The sequence below is a fragment of the Neophocaena asiaeorientalis genome, unplaced genomic scaffold (genome assembly GCF_003031525.2).
Source record: "Neophocaena asiaeorientalis asiaeorientalis breed wild unplaced genomic scaffold, Neophocaena_asiaeorientalis_V1.1 scaffold152, whole genome shotgun sequence".
NCBI lineage: Eukaryota > Metazoa > Chordata > Mammalia > Artiodactyla > Phocoenidae > Neophocaena > Neophocaena asiaeorientalis.
The window spans coordinates 531,277-544,427 of record NW_020185338.1 but is presented as its reverse complement, the minus strand read 5'-3'; the positions used below and the strand labels follow the sequence as shown (position 1 = coordinate 544,427).

Below are 13,151 nucleotides of genomic sequence, written 5' to 3'. Positions count from 1 at the left end.
AAGGAGACTAGGCAAGTGAGGACAGCGTGGGGTCAAAGAAACTAAGAGAGAACATTGCAAGAAGGTGGAGTCACACAACAACATGGGTGAACCTGAATGTATTTTGCTAAATGAAAGGAGCCAGACCAAAAAGACTATATATTCCATGATTCCATTGATATGACATTCTGAAAAAGGCAACACATCAGGGGTTGGGATTCGGGGGAGAGTTTAGCTACAAAAAGGCTGCAGAAAGGAATTTGGGGGTGGGGGAACTCTTCTGTCTCAGAGGCTTGAGAACCCATAGAAATGCACATCACAACGAACAAATCTTACTGTATGTAAGATGGATGGGTGGATGGTTGGATGGATGGATGGGTAGATAGATAACACATACATTCATTCATACATATGTTCATTCATACATAAAAGAAGTGGTCAGTTTTATTAAATGTTTCAAGGAGGTCAAGGAAAATGAGTGACAGGTTTCCCCAGGATCCACAGAATAGTGGGCTAGGCCTCTGTATGAGTGGGTCCTGGGCTGTAAGTGGAATTGACCTAAGACATGCAATGTGTATTCCTCCTTTTGAGAACATGACTTCTTGACACGGCCCTTGGAGCTTCCAGGAATACAGAACCTGCTCCTTGGATAAAGGAGACCTTAGTCCCGAGATGTGCCCCTCTTGTGGGTAAAATGCTTGGATGCAAAGAGCCTGGTGTTGGTTGGGCTCCCAGCCTGGGTTCTTCTCTCACCTGTGCCAAACAGTAGTTGTATGACTGCAGGTGAATCCTTAAGCCTCGCAGAGCCTCCATTTCCTCATCAACAAAATGGGAATAATGATCTTCTCAGGACTGACGTGGCAGATTAAAGGACTTTGAAAAGTCAGTAACGCAGCCTCCAAAACTTGACAAGGGTGCCACTCTCTCCATGGGCTTGCTGCCCGTCCTGCCTCCCCCAGGTCAGTAACCCCTGGCTCTCTTCATGCCTCACCATCACAGCAGCCTTCTTCCTGTCTCTCAATCATTTGTTGCCTTATTGGACCCTCACCAGCCCATTAAGGGCACATCCTCAAAGCTAAGCCCCTAGCCTAGCACCTGGCACATAGTAAATGCTCAAGAAGCATGTATTGACTTGAACTCGTTCAGGATCAGGGTGTTTGCCATCCTGATAACCTCCTGCTTTCTGAGTAACTTTGGCTTTCTCCAGAAGTTCCCATCACCCTCCAAGGTGAAGAGCTGCCAGACCTAAGGATGCTCCCAGATGCATCAGGGCCTCATCCACCTGCTCCCAGAGAGTCCATCACCTGCTGCGTGGGGGCTTAGTAAATACTTGTTGAACAAATTCATACATTTTGGAACTAGCAGCATTGTTGGCCAAAGTATAGAGCCTTGAAAGGGCAACATAAATTCAGGGTTTCTGAAATATAATGGCGTCACCCATGTAACTGTGTGTGTCAACAGGAAAGGTCAGGTGTGCGCTAGGGGTATGGCTTGTAAGGTATTAGAGAACTTAGTAGCTAGTGGTGGGGAAGGGATGGCAGATGTCCCCTGGGACCTTACATTTCCCCCCTCAATGTTCAGGAAAGCAACTGGCAGGAAAGACCTCCCACCCCAGTTCCCCCCTGCACACGGTGGTGGGGGGTTGTTCCAGAACTAAGAGTGACAGAGAAACCGACTCTGGGCTCCGAGGTCCACAGGAAAGAATGCTAAAAGAGGAGTGGGGAGTGGCTGCTGGGTCGCTGGCAGCTTTATCTCCCCTCCTTCTCCTCCCCTGCCCGCACCCGGGTGTGGACGTTGCTGGAATCATCTCTGGTTTCCTGAGCTCAGCTCCACCTGCAGATACATCTCTTCCCTACACCCACCAGATTTCTGCGGCTTAAAGGCTTAGGCGTGACCTCGAAAGCCGCTTGTGTGCGCCCTGTTGATTCCTCTCTTCTCCCTGGTGGGGATTTGAGCGGATAGGGCAGACTCGGCCCCTCTCAGACCCGCAAGCATCCCACCGTTGAACGTGGCCGCGGGCCCCCAATCCCAGCAAGCCCAAGAGAGGAGAAGAAGGTTTTCTCAGGAAGCTGGGATTAAACTGCACCAGCATTCACATCCTAACATGGCCGGTATAATCACGTTTGCTCTTTCCCCCACTAAGCTGATCTCATCTTCTCTTTTGCTTTCACAAACCAAGGCTCATCCTATGGAACAGCGGGCACAGACCTGGTGTGGAGGGAGGAGTCTGTAAGTCAACAGTCCTCAGAGTGATGGCAGCCTAGCTGGGATAAGTGCTGTGCATACACTATCTGTATCACTTAATCCTTACAGCAGCCTGGCGGGCAGGTTCCGTAGCATCCCCATTTATAGGTGAGGTAACAGTCCTGCAGTGTTAAACAACTCGCCAAGGTCATGCAGGTAACAAGTAAAGGACAGAGGCACTTCCTGAAACCTAAGCTACCTGCTTCTAAAAACAAAGCCTTAAGCCGCTGTATAGGCTGCCTGCGGTTTAAAATTGCTGCTGTTGAAATAGAGACACAGACGTAAAGAATGGACATGTAGATACCGGAATGGGGGGAAAGGGGGAAGGGACGAACTGAGAGATTGGAATTGACATATACACACTACTAGATAACTAATGAGAACCTCCTGTATAGCACAGGGAACTCTACTTAGTGCTCTGTGGTGACCTAAATGGGAAGGAAATCCAAAAAGAGGGGATATATGTATATGTATAACTGATTCACTTTGCTGTACAGCAGAAACTAACACAACATTGTAAAGCAACTATACCCCAATAAAAATTAATTAAACATAATAAAAATTAAAATCGTTGCTGTTGATGACGAAGGTGCGAGGGGTGGAGTTCCTGCTGCATGTGCTCCATGGTCTCTACACCCCACCCCCCGTATGCCAATTTCTAGAGGATTTGACTCTTAAACTGGGGAGTGGGCTGGTCCCAGCTACCAGCTGCCAGCTAGGGAGGGCAGGGTGGCCATCTCCCTGCTTGCGGCCGTTGCTGTCCTCGCCAGGGCGTGCACACACAGTAACGGTGACTCTTGCACCACCTTGCATGGCAGCACATCGCCACTGAAGAGATAGAAGGACAGAGAGGTTAAACGACTCGGCCAGGGTCCCACAAGCGGATGGGTAGTTGAATCAGGACCCAGTTCAAACCTTCCATTTCAAGTCAGTGCAGCATGATTTCTGTCCATGTTAGAGGCAGCCCTTAACCCTGGACGAGGAACTCAGGATCCCCCTCCTGAGTCCTGACCTATATGGTCCCTGAGCTAGTCACTCCCCCGCTGAGTCTCATCTGGAAAACAGGGATATTTGTGGCTGCGGTGCCTGCCTCACGGGCTCAGGGTGTGTCCAGAAGACTTGGGTGGGTACAGAGGGTGATTAGCAGCTGGCAGCTCTGCCAGTCACTCTGTCTCTGCTGGCAAAATTCAGACCGTGATGACATTCACCCCCCTCCATAGCCCTCCAGTGTACGCGTGGGGTCACGGAGCAAGGCGCTTCGGCTGAACCATTAGAAGCCTGTTCCTACCAAGGACAAAGCCGCTTACAACCCGCATCCCCTCTCTGCTGGAGACCAGACGACAATGTCCTTATGGCACAAAGGCAGAATTACTTGATTCTAATTTTCCAAGAGTGCCCAGTATCAGATAAATCACTGCTTTGGAGAATCAAAAACTGGCTCGAATTTTCATGGCAGAAATGTTTGCTTGATCTGCCCTGAAATATCCCAGACAGTTACATTTCTCCTGGAAGCAAGGTCCTGTTCTCAGGAATGTAGAGTTACCGCCTTTATAATTCTCCGTCTCTGAGCCGACAAGCCTTGAAGTAGACCCATGCCCTTGAACTGACAGCAGCAATTCTATTAAAGAAGTTTGATTACAGGGGGAAAAAAAGTGAAAGAATCTATGTTTCATTAAATGCTGCTTGTTTTAAAGTGGGAACATGTTCTGGGAGTCTGGGGAGCTAATGTTTTCTGGGTCTTGTTGGGAGAATCTCATCTTAAACAGAAGAGTTTTCTGTTTTAAGGGAGAAACCATCCTTTCAGAGCTTAGAGCCAAATTATATTTACAGAGAAGGGATTTTTGTCCTGGAAGTTTCTAAGCGTTTATCAAGTGCCCACTCTGAACCAGGTATCATTCTAGGCATTTAAGAGGTTTGCAAGGGTAACGAAAGCATTCTAACAGGATGAGATGATGTAGATTGTCGATTGTCATTTTTGTTAATATTTTAGCATTGTTTATTCAACTGAATGTTAAGGTCTCTTGAGAACCTACTGTGTGCCAGGCCTGGCCGAGGCACTGTGAATGCAATGCAGGGCAATGTGGATCCCTGCCTTCCAGAAGCTTCCAGTCTAGCTGAAGTGCCGAGGATGTGGGGGTGTTTTGGTGTCTGATGGGGAACCTGCAAAAATGACATTCACAAAATAAAATACTTACCTTTGGTCATCTCCAGTGGGGGGCGGGGCGGTGAGAAGGAATTATTCCACCATTATAACTGACGTTGAGGTCCAAGAGCCCATAACAGAAGCATTCTTGGGCCAAAGAAGGGTCTATGACATGGTACTCAGTGACCTCAGATGCCACCTGTGCCAGTGGAAGCACACCTGGCACCTGAGTGGGCCTGAGAGGTTAGGGGACAAGGATGCTGTCAGTCCTCACCTCCTCCCCTGTTCCCGCTCGGCATCAGGTGTCCCTCCAAGGCTTACCTAGAGCCTCGTCTCCTATGGATCATTTCCCCTGCTCTGTGTGGCACTGCCAGAAGAGTGCCCTCCCTTGGGACAGGAGATTTTCCTAGTGCCGGCACTGCCATCCTCGACCCTGCCAACGTCACTTGACCTCTCTGGGATCTTGGCTTCCCCCTCTGGAGTGAAAGGTCCATTGTGGGCAGGAGGGGAGATTGGGAGGAGCGGCTGATGGGTCTGGGACAGGCTGGAAGGGCTGTGCAAGAGGCTGCCTGTCCCTGAGCTCTGAAAGGACTCTAGCGGAAGGGGATGGGCCTCCCCTCTCCCCTTCGTGGAGCTGCGTCTCAGTTCTGACTTGGCGGTGAGGGAAGAGTGGGGGGGGGGGGGGGGGGGGGATGCAGGTTTGAAGCCCACCACAAGCTTGACGCGCTGTAACAGTAAGGCACGTTATTAAAATTAGTCTCACCGTTTTACCGATGAGGAAACTGAGGCACAAAGAGGTTAAGGAACGTGTCCCTGTCGACCCAGCCTGTAAGTATTAGAGCAGAGAACTGAACTTGGCCGTGTGACCTTGGAGCCTGCCCTCCCAAGCGGGACAGCCATCCCTGGCCTCAGCCTGCCCGTTGGCAGGGATTGTATTTGTAACAGATCCGAGCGTGTGTTGAAGCCACTTGGAAAGCTGTCTGCTAGGAATGTGGTTGGAATCCATTGACAAAGCAAGGAACCATCCCGATTTTCTTCTTTGGTGACTTTTGACTTCTTTATGCTTTTTTTGGTAACTTTATTGAGATGTAATTCATACAATTCATCTGTTTAAAGTGTACAATTCAGTGGCTCTTAGTATTCAGAATTGTGCCAGCATCACCACAATTTTAGAACATTTTCATTACCCCAAAAAGAAACCCTGTACCTTTTAGCTGTCACCCCCCAAACTCCATACCCTCCAGCCTTAGGCAACCATTAATCTACCTCTATCTCTATGGATTTGCCTGTTCTCCACATTTTATATTAATGAGATCATACAATAGGTAGTCTTTTGTGAGTGGCTTCTTTTACTTAGCAAAATGTCCTCAAGCTTCCTCCATGTTGTAACATGTATCAGTACTTCATTTCTTCTTATTGCCAAATAATATTCCATTTGTATGTATATATCACGCTTTATTTACCCACTCATCAGTTGGTAGATGTTTGGGTTGTTTTCTGCATTTTGGTTATTATGAATAATACTGCTATGAACATTTCGTGTGTGGGTTTTGTGTGGACATATGTTTTCATTTCTCCTGGGAAGATACTTGGGAGTGGAATTGCTGGGTCATATGGTAACTCTGTTTAACCTTTTGAGGAACTGCCAGACTGTTTTCCAAAGGGAGTGCACCATTTTGCATTCCCACGAGTAATGTATGAGGGTTCCAGTATCTCCACATCCTTGCCAACCCCTGTTATTATCTGTCTTTTTGTTTATAGCCATCCTAGTGGGTGTGAAGTGTTTCATTCTTTTTTTTGAATTGCAAGGGATATGCAAAACATGATCAACTTTAAGGTACTAGAATATCTGGATAATTCCGTATCCAGCAATGTTTTCCTAAGAGCGCAGGTCTGCCCTGGACAGAGAAGTAGCTGGCCTCTCCCCTGGTAGTCTAACACCAGGGGGGCTCTTCAGTTCCATGGCCGACCCCCCCAGACCTCAAATGACACCCCTTGGTAACTAATATTGAATACCTTACCGTGTCCTCTTGTCTTCCAGCGATTCATGAGTTCCCCGCAGACCTGTTCTCCAATAAAGAGCGACAGCACGGAGCCGTCCTGCTACATATCCTTGGTGTAAGTGGCCCTCTCGGGGTGGGATGTCCCTAAACTTCAGGCATGTGAAACCTGTCTTCAGAACACAGCGTGTCAAAGATCTCATCCAGTCTTTGTAGAGCCCTGTGAGAACAGATGCTGGATGTGTTTTAACCACAAAGAAATGAAATCTTAAGGATAGGAAATGATTTGTTCAGTGTCACACGGCGAGTGGCCCCAGAGCCGAGACAAGGATTCACGTCTTCTTGTGCCTCATTTTCTGCTTTTATAAAATGGGAGTGACAGCATCTTTCCCAGATGTATAAATACAAGTGAACATGGGTCAAGTCCATCAGACGTCACAGGGCACATGATAAGGGCTCTGTCCCCACTTGCTATCATGATCCCCGGGATCCCCCCACATTTTACTGCCTTGACATAACTAGTTTAAGACTTTGGTGCCCTTCTTCTCAAACTTCCCTCAGTGTTAGATGAGCCTGCTGACCAGTGGTGGAGTTCAAGTAGCAGTTCAAAAAGGCACAGTGAGCTCAAAACTAAATTATAGGTAAAAGTCGCTCTTCTCTGCAGGCAAACTACAGCCCGCAGCCACTGCCCATGTCTGTAAATAAAGTTTTATTGGAACACAGCCTTTCTCACGCTTTTCTGTATCATCTGTGGCTGCTTTTATGCTTCACTAGCAGAGCTGAGTAGCTGTGTCGGAGACTCCGTGATCCACAAAGCCAAAAAAATTTACCGTCTGTCCCTTTGTAGGAAACGTTTGCCAGCCCCATTGTTTACTGCCGGGAAATGAAAGTGCTCAGGGTTTAATTTTCTACTTCGCATCAGTCACAGCAAATGTTCCTCCTGATGTGGTTCCCTGACCACCCAGCACCATCTGCTTACATATTTAAACCCAACACGGTATTCGTCTCTGCAAGAGATAATTAAGCAAGTGAAAGCTGGGATTCTCACATAGAGAGTTGCCAGCCGAGAATAATGTATGAGTGAAGTTTTAATTAACAGGATAAACCACTAGTGAAAATGAAGGTTGTGGGCAAATTCTGAGTGACAGACCTGTGTATTATTTCTCTAATAGAGTTATTATCTTCCTAGTATCTCTGGCTTTCCCATGCCCTCTCCTTTCACTGAGGGGGTGTGGGTTTGGCGAATTAGTCCCATAGTTCTGTCCCTCTGCCTCATCAAAGTCTTGGCAAAGCTTTTTTTCCTGAATCTGAGAGGACCTCAGGAATCTTTTTTTTTTTAATTTTTTAAAAAATTTATGTATTTACTTGACTGTGTTGGGTCTTCGTTGCTGTGCGTGGGCTTTCTCTAGTTGAGGCGAACAGGGGCTACTCTTCCTTGCCGTGTGCAGGCTTCTCATTGCAGTGGCTTCTCTCTTTTTTTTTTTAATAAATTTATTTTATTTATTTATTTTTGGCTGCGTTGGGTCTTTGTTGCTGCGCTCAGGCTTTGTCTAGTTGCAGTGAGTGGGGGCTACACTGAGTTGCAGTGCGCGGGCTTCTCATTGTGGTGGCTTCTCTTTGTTGTGGAGCACAGGCTCTAGGTGCGTGGGCTTCAGTTGTTGTGGCACGTGGGCTCAGTAGTTGTGGCTCGCAGGCTCTACAGTGCAGGCTCAGTAGCTGTGGAGCACGGGCTTCGTTGCTCCGCGGCGTGTGGGATCCTTCCGGACCAGGGCTTGAATCCATGTCCCCTGCATTGGCAGGAGGATTCTCAACCACTGCGCCACCAGGGAAGCCCAGCGGTGGCTTCTTTTGTCGCGGAGCATGGGCTCTAGGTGCGTGGGCTTCAGTAGTTGTGGCGTGCGGGCTCAGTAGCTGTGGCTCACGGGCTCTAGAGCGCAGGCTCAGTAGTTGTGGTGCACGGGCTTCATTGCTCCGTGGCATGTGGGATCCTTCCGGACCAGGGTCCCGCGTCCCCTGCATCGGCAGGCGGACTCTCAACCACTGCGCCGCCAGGCAGGAACCTTTTAGGCCAGGCACTACCCAACTATGTCTGGAGAACCAAATCTAGCCTACCTCCTGTTTCTATAAATAAAGTTTTATTGGAATGCAACCACAGCCATTCCATGGCTAATCTTCTACAGCACCAGAGTCAAGACAGACTGTGTGGCCTGCGAGGACTCAAATATTTACTATCTGACCCTTTAAGAAAAAGTTTGCTGAGCCCTTCTTTAGAGCAAGAAAAGGCTGGAGCTTTAGAGCCAGTTTTTGTCTGTAGCACTAAGAAGCTTCTCAGAACTTCTGTCCCAAGTGAAGGAAACAGTGGTGCCATCTTGGCCCCCTTTTCTCTCCAGTGTTTCTGAAGCGTCAGGGGAGCCAGAGGCCCTTCAGCCTCACGGGACAGCCTTTGCCTGGGAGATGCTGTTGGGGGGAACTTCCGAGGGTGTGAATTCAAGTCGGTATCCTAAGCTTTGTAGCAGGGTCTCTCCCACCTCTCTCTGTCCACTTTACCCACACCCCCAGTATTTGTTTCCTTTTTCCTTCCCCCCGCCACCAAAAGATAATGTGTCAAATTCAGCGAAAGCCACACCTGGACTCCAGTAGAGTAGATGTCTACTCCAGGAGACATCTGCCTCAGATGCTTTGTTTACAGTTGATACATCTTCCACTTCAGTCACAGTTAATTAATTGTAAAGTTGTCATAATATCACGCTGTTTTAGCTGAAGCAGCCCAGCCTTTCCCTCTTTTGTGAATAGGGCATTCATGTCACTTTTTCTTTGAGGAAGAAATGGTTTCCACCAGAGCCTAGAGTAAAATCCCATCTGCTTTCCATAGGTCCTGCTCCTTGCCTCTCCCTCCAGCGTCACATTCTTTATTTTCCACCTTATTCTCACTCTGTTCTACCTGCACCAGTGACCTTGCTGTTCCTCAAATGCATCCAACATGCTCCTGCCTCAGGACCTTTGCACTTGCTGTTTCCTGGCAGTTACAGATACTTCATTTGCCTATCTGCTCGTCCCCCACAAAGAGGCAGAGGCTTTTCCAGGCATCCTCGCCACCTATCCCTAATGGCTAGAATAGTCCCTGGCACATAAGATGAGCTCAGTAGAGCCATGTTGGGTGGACAGGTCAGGGAAGAGTTCTGTAGATAAAACCGTCTAAAAACTACCCACCTGTTCTTCCTCTGTCATCAAACAGAAGAAACTGAGACCTAGAGGTGTGACTTATCCAAAATCCCAAGGCAGATAATTCCCAGGATTAGCACTGGAATTTGGACTCTGTTCCATGAGCCTCCCGGTGTAAATGGCTTGTGGATTTTAACCCGGACCAACATCAAGCTGCGTCCGAGAAAAGGCTGGGTCTCACGTCACCGTCTGTTTTGGCAGGAGGTGGGCAGTCAGTAACAAGGAAATGATGCCTTCTCTAAAACTAACGAGGGGAATCAGGAAGATGATTATTTTAAACTCTTAAAATGGCAATTTTAAATGCTTTCCCCCTTGGCCCTTAAGATTAGGATCTTGCCTTTTGAGGGCCTACCGTGGTGCTGAAGAGAGAGCTGCTTCTTTAAGAAGAAGCACAGGACCCTGTGGCATGAGTTCTAGTTCCCTCCACTGCTCAGCAAGTGGTTTCTCCTGTCTGGGCTTCAGTTTCCCCATCTGTCAGTGAGGGAACTGAGGAATCACATCTCTGTGGTGCTGGAATTTTCCTCTGTGCCTCCCTCTGGTCACCTGGCCTCTGCCCGAGCAGGCTGGTTTGGAGGGTGATGGACGCCTGGCCGTGCCCATCAGTGGCAGGAGTTCTGGCTGACGCTCTCTGTCTCCCCGTTTCCTTCGCAGGCTCTGTACATGTTCTATGCCTTGGCCATAGTGTGCGATGAGTTCTTCGTTCCGTCTCTAGAGAAGATCTGCGAGGTACGTGGGAGGGACTTAGGACCCTTTGGCAAAAGCCTGGGTGAGGGGCTGGGGGTGATTGACACGTGGCGTGTCGGTACCAGGCCAAGAAGGACCGGGGCAGGGAGCAGGCCCAGGCAGAGGCAGGGAGGGGCAGGACAGGATGTAGCATGGTTTGGATTCGGCTAAAAGCTATCACAGGTGCTTCAGTGGCTGAACCGCTGCGGCACCTCCTCTGCAGCAGGGCTGAGGTGGCCGGGCTTCTTCCTGGGGTCAGCGATGGGCCCCCACCCCATTTTCCATCAAGCCCAGAGCTCCAGCCCTTCCGAGGACCCCTTCTGTAGCAAGCTCAGTGGGGAGGTTGTGCTGGCCCAGCGATTGGATTCCGCAGTGGCTTCAGAGCCCAGGCTGCCCAGGAGTGCTTTGGGAGGTGAGGGCAGGAGGAGGCCAAACCCTGCCCTGAGCCAGCCTGACCAGGGGCCTTCTGAGAACCACAGGTGAGCACCTTCAAGTTGGCATTTAGGCGGACCCAGAATCTCCGTGGTTTTCCCGAGCACCCGAAGCCTCCAGCCCCACATTCCAGATGAGAGGATGGGCCTTTGTGGCCAGAACACAGCGTTGCCAAGCAGAGTGGGCCTTGACAGTTCCAGCCCTGTCCCGTGCTGGCTCAGCCCTGGGGACAGGATGTGAGGGTCTGTTTCAGTGAGCAGCCAGGTGTTGGGCCTGCCATTGAGAAGGCCTTCTGGGATGCAGGAGCCAGGCTGTGCGTCCGAGGCCTCCACATCCACAACCTGACGTGTGGAGGTCCGCTTGGTACCCAAGGTCTGTGTGAGCACCAGAGGAGATGGGCGCTAAACTGGTGGAATCCCCGCTGAGCACCAGACCCTGTGCTAGGCATCCAAAGATGAAAAAGACCAACCTCGTCCTCGTCATCCAGTGGGTAGGCAAGCGCATGGACCTCAGACCCTCACTGCGTGATTCGTGTTTCAGCTCCTCTGTCCCAGGGGAGTGGCTGGCTCGTGGTAGCCACTTAGAAAGACTTCATCAAGGAGACGTTATTTAGGGGCTCAGAGAGTGAACAGAAATGGACAGATGGGGGAAGGGGACAGGCAATTCTGGGTTGAGTGCCTGGCAGTGTGGAGCAGGTGCAGGGAGGAGAGGCCACCACGCCAGCTGCCGTGCTGCTCCCCTGCGCTCTCCCTGGCTGCCAGGTGTCCAGTTAGCATGTTTACTGCCCCCACCTTACAGCCCTGAGGGTCTGCGGTCGCTTCTGTTTCAGAAACTCCATCTGAGCGAAGATGTGGCTGGAGCCACCTTCATGGCTGCAGGAAGCTCGACGCCAGAGCTGTTTGCCTCTGTGATTGGTAAGAAGTCCCATCGCCCCAAGACGCAGGATGCAGAGAGAGCCCAGGTTTGGTGTCCAGACTAGTGCGGGCATTTGTCAGCTCTGAGTCTCAGTTTTCTCATCTGTAAAATGGGAGAAGTAGAGAGATAGAAAGTGAATTAGTGGTTCCCAGGGGTGTGAGGTGGAGTGGGGTACTAACAGATATGGGGTTTCTTTTGGGGGTGAAGGGAACGTTCTAAAATTAAATTGTGGTGATGACTGTATAATTCTGTGACTGGACCAGAAAACACTGAATTATATGGGTGAATTTTATGACATGTGAGTTACATCTTAATAAAGCTGTTCAGAAAGTGGGAGCATTAGAGTAGCCGGTCCCTGAGGGCACCTCCACCTCTGGTTTTGTTGTCCTCAACCATGTCGCTGGTGTTCTCTGATAATAAGAACAGCTTCCCTCCATTCATGGGGTGGGGGACACAGAGCCGGCCCGGGTCTAAGGAAGGGGAAGGCCTGGGCTTTGCAGAGGAGTGTTTGTGCCTTTCTCTTTCCAGGTGTGTTCATCACTCACGGAGATGTCGGGGTTGGGACCATCGTGGGCTCTGCTGTGTTCAACATCCTGTGTATAATCGGAGTTTGTGGATTATCCGCAGGGCAGGTCAGTGGTCTCTCTCTCCGTATGAAATGACGTAGGGACAGCGCGGGGAGACCCAAGGCCCAGCCCTAGCCGAGCCCGTAAGTGCTGTGGCTGTCAGAAACGGTTTCCTCTGCGAGCCTGCTTCCTCACGTGTAGCAGGGCTGTCCTTCCTTCCTTCCACCGGTGGGTCTGAGAGCAGAAAGAGCATCAGCTCCATGGCTGGTCCAAGGGGGGAGCGTTCATTCAACAGCAGTAAATATTTAAGAGGCGTCTCCTGTAACTCTGACCCTGAGCTAGACTTTGCACATATTTGGGTCCCGCCTTCGGCCTCCCCACAGGACGCGCAAAGCTGGCTTGTTGTTGAAACCCCATCGCATCTTCCTGGTCCTCAGAGCCCCAGGGGGACATTAGACTCAATCTCAGAGAGTCAGGCTCTAGGGTAGGCCCCGCCCGGCCAAGGGAGGTAGAGGTAGGCAGCCGATCACCCCCGGAAGGTTCGAACGTCGGAGGGAAGAGTGAGTGCCTCTGGCCTCTCCCCCTGGCACATGGCTTCTGCTGGGAAACATGCCATGTGGTCACCTTGGAGGAACAGGGGGCAGCTTTGCCATCATTTAGGAACATGATGTGGTATCATTCCATCCCCAAATGTGACAAAGAGCACAGGGTGGCCTTGAACAGCCAGACAAGATGTGGTTCTGGTGTCACAGTTAAGATGAGCTCCGTGGACATGTGTCTGCACCTGCAGGGGTCTGGGGGTGGTGGGAGCCCCCCAGCAGTGTCCCCCGGCCCCCGTACCCCATCTCCCCAGCCAGTAACAGCTGATGTCCCTTTGCTCAGCAGGTCATCCGTCTGACGTGGTGGGCCGTGTGCCGAGACTCTGTG

General features: G+C 50.3%; 1 protein-coding gene across 1 annotated transcript in view; it reads left to right on the top strand.

Annotated features, from left to right (window-relative positions):
- SLC24A4 (solute carrier family 24 member 4) overlaps positions 1 to 13,151 on the top strand; it is a 169,389-nt gene that overhangs the window by 106,433 nt on the left and 49,805 nt on the right. Inside the window, exons 3-6 of the mRNA XM_024736313.1 lie at positions 6,408 to 6,484; positions 10,240 to 10,314; positions 11,573 to 11,657; positions 12,187 to 12,266. Of these exons, the coding sequence (XP_024592081.1) occupies positions 6,408 to 6,484; positions 10,240 to 10,314; positions 11,573 to 11,657; positions 12,187 to 12,266 (317 nt within the window). The remainder of the gene's footprint in view (positions 1 to 6,407; positions 6,485 to 10,239; positions 10,315 to 11,572; positions 11,658 to 12,186; positions 12,267 to 13,151) is intronic.